Here is a 7,743-nt window from a genome sequence, read left to right on the forward strand (position 1 = left end):
TGAAAGAAGATACAGGGTCCTGTTGTAAAGGGAAAATGGCTTTATTTATTATTGCTCAGAGGTAGCACAGGACTGATCTGCATAGATAGCATCCAGACAGGAAGAATTAAAATTAACATTTGTTTTCCAAAACTGGCAGTTGGTCACCGTGGCAGGCTCATATGCAAGTCCAAAAACTTGCAGGTTTTCAGAAGCAGAAGATAATCCTATGAGCTGTGGCACTTGGTTTCTGACTGCTTAACTCTTTCAGAAATAATCTCTGATTATGGATCACACTCCAGCAATTTGCACTGACGTAGCACTGGAGTTCCAAGGGAGCAGTCCCAGTGCTACGTGGCCTGAGCCAGCTGCTTTGTGGAAGTGCAAGCTGTGTGGTCCTGCAGGGGCAGGCTGGCAGCCTTGGCAACCAGTAACTGCTGGGCAGACAAATGCAAGGATTTGTGTGCAAGTCTTACCTTCCTGTCCTGGAGCCAGCTTGACCATAATACCAAGATAGTCCTGCCTCCTGCCTCAGTTATTTAGCTCTAGAGAGTTTGGTGTCATTTAAAGCTAAAGTCTCAGCTGAAGTTGTTTAATATTTTTTAACATGATTGAGATGTTCCTTATTCATTCTGCTCTTTTTTCTAGGTTCTAAAGTCATTTAAAGTGCAGCTTGGGGGATTTACTGTAACTACTTTTACACTGTCTTTGTTCAATGCTTCACAAGAGAAATGTTGATTTTTTTAATAACTTGCCTGTGCACAATTGCAGCCCTCCTGCAGCTTTTAACCTCCTAGTCACTTGCACCAAAACCTGGGTTCTTGGAAGATTTGCCAACCCTCAGTTAACTCACTGCAATCAGTAGGCCAAACACCTCAGTGGCTAAGGTCCAGCTTCTTGCAGAGCGTGCAGAGAAAGTGATTCCATGTAAAAACTTTACCTAATGCTTGGCACAAAAAGGCCAGGACCTGTTTCTGTGTGCTTGAGAGTATTTGTTTTACATACCTTGGCAGAAAATCTAATATCCTAAAGTATTTTTGCTCTGCCAGTTCAAAGGGTAGGAACTGAAAGTAATCTCATAGATCATAAGTTTAGAGTCCTACCTTTTTACTATAGCTGTTACGAAAAAAAAAACAACCAAACTTTATTTAAAGTGATTCCTTGTTACTTCATAATCTAAACCTAAGACTACAACCTCCCTTTCTATTCTAAAGCCAGAGAACCATAGCCTCGAGCTGCTGTGTGTGGTAACAAGCAGGTTGTTCCCTGCATCAGCACTCTAATTCTCCAGCTAGGAAGAGGGACTGATTGCTTACAAATCTCAATCCTTAAATGTAATATTCCGGAAACTCAAATTATGCCATCCTTAGGGCAGCTGAAGTATCAGCATTCTACTCTTGAGGTCTCTCAGCAGTGCTGTTCCCCAGAGAAGCATTGCTAGGCCCAGCCAGGGACACTCTTGGTGCTCCTCAGTCCCACTGGATGCCAAGGAGCTCACAGCTTACACTCCAGAGCTTCTTTGCAGTCTCATCATCCCGACCACGTGGAGATACATACGCTGGCTGGCAGTCACTGTAATAAAAACATTATTTTTGTTCTTTCAAGTCTAAGATCTACATCTATATTAGTAGACTGAAATGTCTGTTAAGATTAGGGAGTTTCTCTCTATCACTTTACCTCAAGACCAGTTCAAGAACAGTGGGAGGCTATCCAGCAAAGGAGTAAGGGTTGGTGCTAAGCCACCATGAGAAGATTTCTTTCCAACTAGCTAGGGAAGAATCTCTCCCACTGGCACCAAGAACTGGCAAGTAAGTCTAGCTCTATCTGTCATCTCAACTATTAAAGAAACCAGTGTATTCTCATTAGTAGCACTAAAAAGGGTTATAAACTCTAACCAAGCTTCTTCAGGAGCACATTTCCTAACAAACAGTGCAAGAAAGTCACTCGGACAGCCCTTCATTCTGAACTATTTATCCCACCATATGCCCAGGAATAATAACACTGTAATAACCATGTATGGTCACCCCCTTTTTCATTATTGTCTGAACTGTCTTCTCAGCTCCTGCAATCAAAAAGCAGTCAGTCTGGAAAAGAGGCCCTGTGTTCTCAGCTGTAATGCTGCAATAACTTGGAAGTTTAAGAGCACAGAGGAAATAGCATCTTGTAAGTTTTCCATTCAGTTCAGTGTTTATAGATGGAGTCTTTAATATTCCTGAAATGACTGGTGGACTCACACCTGTCTCACTCTGGCGTGCAAATTCTTAATGTCTACACTTGCATTTTATAGTCTATGGCCTGGAAAGTAGAAAGGATTCTAGGCTAGTCCAATGTAAATTGTGAATTAGTGTTGAAGCTTCTCATTTCCCACCCTGTCCAAAACTCCTTTTTTTTAAAATGAGGTCAAATTCCACCAGGTTTCTGTACTTCAGGACATCAATGCTACATTTTTATCCCAAGACAGTCATCCAAGGAAGACTTAAGATGTCTATTTATATATTCAAGTCTGATTAGGATGGCACAAACTCCCAAATGAAGATCAGGCGATGTCATTACAGAGATTAATCTGGTCACAGATCACAAGAAGAAAGCTCTGCAAAGATACAATGACTCCAACAGCACGCATGTGAGGGGGAGTAAAGAAAAAGTCCCATATTCCCCAGCCAATGAAGTTGCCTTCCACAGAGTATCACTTCATCAGCTTGCACCCACCTGAAATACTGTCCTGTCACAGACTCCAGCTCCTCAGCTACTGCACAGTAGATACTGGTCTGAGCTCCTTCACAAGGTGACTTCAAGAAGAAGGAGAAAATCTTCCACAGCCAAGACATTACAAATGAGTGCCGGACCAGTTCAGAAGAGACAGAACCGGGATGGAGAGCGTTTGCTGTGACTTTAGTGCCTATGGCAAAATAAAGTAGTCCAGGACAAATATGCATGGATCAAAGTCTCTTTAAAAGAAGGGTAATCGACTCTTCCATTCTACCTATAGATATTCTATAACTTAAAGGAGGAGTCCAGACTTGGATACAGAGAGTAAGTAAAGTCTTCTGCAGTTACTGCATGCTGAATGTGATGGATACACTTGACCTCTTAGCCAAATCAGCAGTAATTTGGTAGAGGCTCCAAAGACAGTAAAGATCTGAGCCATAAACGGGCCAAAACTCCGCTAGGAAACCCACAGAGGCCAGTGAGTATCAGCACCCATGAACTTGGAACACCCATCAGGCAGTTAACACAAGTAGCACATGGCTTTTCCAATACTCTTTTATCCAGGAACAAATAAGGTTGTGGATTGTTAAGGTATGTAAGGCACTGAGTCTCATGTCTATCTTTCCCATTGTATGCACTTTGAATACAAGCCAACCACTCCATTCCATAAATATTACAGCCTAAGTGAGCCTTGTCTGAGCTCTCCCTGCTAGGCAATATGACTGCAGGGTGACAATCTTCCCTTGAGCTGGCTCACCTCTCCAGGTTGCTCCTCAAGGCAGAGACCTTTTACCAACACCAAACCTTTAGATGAGCCCAACTGGACCTCAGCTCAAATTGCAACTGGACTGCACAGCAGGTAACTCTGGAGTGGGGATGCCTCTCAAGGTTTGAGATTTCTTACCTGAGACTAAGAGAGTCTTCCCTAACCAAGGCAAAGAGGCCCTTTGCTTGCAACAAATCCTTGGTAAGTGACTGATTGCTAAATTAATACTGAGGAAACATTACCGTAGCTACTCAGTACAAATTATTATAAACTTTGTAAAGATAATTCCATTCCATATAAATCATCGAAGTCAGAGACTAAAACCAGACCTAGCTGCACCTAGGCTCCCTAAGGAGTTTAAAAAGCACAGGGCAGGGCTCCATGCTGAGCCTCATGATTCAACAGGAGGCTCCTTACATAGTGTGTTTCCAGTCCTGTGGGAATCATTCTAACTCAATTCTAAATTAGTTTTCCTTAGTAGGTGTCTTCCACGTAACAGCGTGAACCTTGCCATCGAACTTTGTTAAGTCACACTTTTGTGACATCAGGTTAGAAACACTTCTGCTAATACCTTTAATGGTGATTCTTGAAGCAGTTTAAACCACTCATCCATGGCACTGGAGCATTCCCTGCTCCCTTCTAAGACAGGAGTCATTATGTGCCTCCTGAAAAAAAAAAGTGCTAGAGGGTCTGAGTGCTCAACCAGCAGCAGTTTCCATCAGGCTTTTGAGAACACCTGCCTCTCTTGATTTATTCTAATACTAATTTGCTGGGGAAGACACTGTGGCAGATGATGTGACTTACAAGGTGCTGTTTAATCTTATGCTTGTTCTACAGGCCACCAACCTTTAAGGTTATGTGCACCCTTAAGCAGTGTGCAGTAGCTTTTCTATTGGAGACTGCAACTGTAGCTGTTTTCAGCTTCCACCCACATACCACAACTGTGTGTGGATGCAGCTAGTTTTTGACAAGCACCAAAGAAAAATGAGATACATTCAACTGTGCCAAGTTACTAAATTCCTCTACTCTGTTGTTGTAAAGACAATCTGTGTTGTAAGTCTCCTGGTTCCATAGACAGGAGATATTTTCTTCCTGCAAAGAGCTCTCGGTGACATTTGCCTCAAACCATTCAATTTCTGTATAGACAATTTGCAGCCCTTTCTTCAATCCACTCTCCCCATCCATGGTGCTCAGAAAGCCAAGCAGATAAACACCCCACCTGCCTGGGGAACTTGCCTTGCAGCCTCCTGGCCAGCTCCCGGGTGAAGAGCACGTTTGCCAGTTTGCTGTGACAGTAGGCGAGGCCACGGTTGTAGCTCTTCTCCCCCTGGAGGTCATGGAAGCGGATTCGCCCTCCGTGATGGGCCAGCGAGGACACGTTCACGATGCGGGATGGGGCAGACTGCTTCAGACACTCCAGCAAGAGGAAAGTCAAGAGAAAATGACCTAGGGGGGAGATGAAAGGTCATCCTTCTAGGAAGGGCTCCCCTGCTTGCTTGTATGTGGGATCCTACTGCTGCCCTTATTTCAAGTGAAGGAAAAAGAAAATTTCTGTTAAATTCCCCCGAATTAACATCTACACTTATCCGGGGCCTTCGAATTCTGCTCCTCATCTTCAAAATGCTGGAACTGTCATACATTTCAAAATGTCCCAGGTAACATGTACTGATACTTAAACTGGATCCACGACATGCAAATCCATCACAAGGCATTGCCAGAAGTCTGACTCTGGCCCTCCGTTCTTCCTGTAAAAGGAAGAATGAGGAAGAGAAAATCTAAAAGCAGGATTTTCCTTTGGCATTTTGCAACAGATGTTGATGTTAGAAGATGATGATCTTTAAGAGCAATTCCAACCCAAACCATCTGACAATTCTGTGATTCCATATTGAGTGCAAACATGATTCCACTGGCCTTACCAAGATGATTGACTCCCAGATGCATCTCAAAGCCATCAGCAGTCTTGGAGTAAGGGCATAACATTACCCCAGCATTATTAATGAGAACATGGAGTTTCTTCTCCTCTGCAAGAAACAACAGACATCCTTAAACAAGGAAACAGAATGCAAACAAGAAGGTAGCACAAGTCACCCCTTGCTGTCTGACTTGCAGCCACATCACCTTAAAAAAAGGATACATCTCCAGCTCATGGCCTCTGACCAGCCCCTGCTGTGAACCACAGTACACAAGAGACAAGCAGGCCAGGGATTTGGCAATGGTTAGAAGAGCAGACAGCAGTCCTTTGTAAAATATTCTCACTAAAAAGAAGAATCTAGAGACTGTACCTGCAAGAAAGTTCTCAGCAAACTCCCGGATGGACTTTGTATCAGCCAAGTCCAGTTTTTTCACAATGACTTGCTGGTTCCCTGTCTCAGCTCGGATTTCACTGGCTGCAGCTTCTGCCTTTGCTATGTCTCTGCAGGCAATAATTACCCTTGCACCTGCAAGGAGGGGAGGGGGGAACAACAGGAACAGAAACTGAGATCACTGGAGCACGCTGGATGATCAAGGCTATGATAAGTAGGCTGACCATGCACAGCAATTAAACAATGTATTGTTTCTTTGGGGAACTGACATCACTTGGGGGTGGCTGGAAGGGACAAAGCCTTTCCCAGTCAATTGTGAGCTACAATCCAGCTGAAAGATGCTCTCAGGCCAGGCAAATCACATCTTAAGTGCTTCTGTCCAGGTTGTCCCAGGTCAGGAGTGCACACAACAACACTGGTATGATAGGGTTGTATCTGCCTCTATAATGGGAACATCAAGCCAAGAGCACAAAGGTGATGGATTCCAGCCAGAGTAATTTCTAAATGGACTGTGAACAGGTAATTTAATCTTCTTACCAGTTACCCAAATAACATTTACATCAAATTAGCCTGAAACACGAATAACTAAAACACAGTTGTGGATCTGTGGCATTTCCCAGCTTCATACAAGCAGAGTCTAGGAACTCCCCCAGTCCTCTGGAATCAGCTGCAGTGCAAAGCATTTTCATGTCCCCAAGGCACATTTTTAGAGTCCAAGCAGTGAAAACAGTTGAGGATCTGGGAACTTGCATCTCAGTGGTCACAGCCCCTGAAGGAACAGCACTTGGCTCATCTGCAGTAACTCTGGAATCCCGTTTACTGCAATATAAGCCTACAACACGTCTTCCTCAGGTGCAGAAAAGGGACTCCTGACACCAGGCACAGCCACCCCATCCGCACAGGGATGTCCCCTGACGAGACTGCACTTGCCTCTCTGCGCGAGGTCTCTGGCGGTCTCCTTGCCGATGCCCGTGTTGGCTCCTGTGATTATCACCACCTTCCCCTCCAGCCTCGCTGCCGACTGACACCGTCCTCCGGCGACATACCGCCTGCGAGAGGGGAGCACCGGTCACCTCTGCCCCCTGGGGGGCCGGGGCTGGGCACCAGAGCCCGGGGTTCGCATCCCCGCTCGGCCCCGGGCAGTGACGGCCGGGGGTGCCCGGTGCAGCGGGAACGCGCCCCCATTCCCCGCGCTTTCCCGGGCCCCGCCCCGCCCCTGCGTCAAGTGGAGCCACGGCTCCCATTGGCTGCCGCCGCGCGCCCCGGGCCCTTCTGGCCAATGGGCCGCGCCACCGCCCGCTGAGGAGAATGCGGGCCCCGCCCCCTGCCGGTCCGCCGCGCCGGTGCCGGGACCGAGCCCGGGGAACGGCCCGGGATGAGCAGGGGCTGAGCCAGCCCCGAGCCCGGGCTGAGCCAGGCCCGGCAGCGCCACCGGCTGGGGCTGGGGCGGCCTGAACAGCTCCCGAGCCAGCGCGGGCTGTACGGCGGGACTCCCGCTGTCCGCACTCCCGCCACACACACACACACACACACACACACACACAGACACACAGACACAGAGACAGACACAGACACAGACAGACACACACACAGACACGAATCGCGCCGCCCCGCGGGGCTGAACGCAGGCGAGGGGCGGGGGCTGCGCTCGGTGAGACGCACCTGATGTAGGGCGCTGCCACGAACAGCAGGACGGGGACGGAGACGGCGGCGCCCAGCGCGGCTTCCCAGCAGTCGAGCATCGCTGCCGGCGGCTCCACACCCGCGCACGGCTCCCCTCAGGTACGGCCCGCCCCTGGACCCGCCTCTGCCCGCGCGGGGCCCGCCCGCGGCCACCACCCCGCCCGCCCACGGCTGTACAGACACACCCCGCCGCCGGGAGGGGCCGCCCGCCCGCCCGGGACTACAGCTCCCAGCAGGCAGTGCGCGGGGCGGCCCCGGCGGCGGAAGCGGCGGGCGGGGCGGGGCAGGGCCGGGCCGGGCCGG

The 7,743-nt window shown here is 48.3% G+C and overlaps 1 protein-coding gene across 1 annotated transcript; it reads right to left on the reverse strand.

The window, feature by feature from the left end:
* Positions 1–22: 22 nt before the first annotated feature.
* On the reverse strand, positions 23–7,529 carry LOC310910662 (retinol dehydrogenase 12-like). The gene is made up of 7 exons (XM_083863570.1): positions 7,420–7,529; positions 6,688–6,806; positions 5,737–5,892; positions 5,371–5,475; positions 4,691–4,900; positions 2,689–2,878; positions 23–1,551 (listed from the first exon to the last, which is right to left on the reverse strand). Exons 1-7 carry the CDS (start codon positions 7,497–7,499, stop codon positions 1,449–1,451), a joined length of 963 nt encoding a protein of 320 aa, XP_083719696.1. The 5' UTR covers positions 7,500–7,529; the 3' UTR covers positions 23–1,448.
* Between the last annotated feature and the right edge of the window lie 214 nt (positions 7,530–7,743).

The sequence above is a fragment of the Zosterops lateralis genome, assembly GCF_965231275.1.
Source record: "Zosterops lateralis genome assembly, chromosome: 6".
In the NCBI taxonomy this organism is placed as follows: domain Eukaryota; kingdom Metazoa; phylum Chordata; class Aves; order Passeriformes; family Zosteropidae; genus Zosterops; species Zosterops lateralis.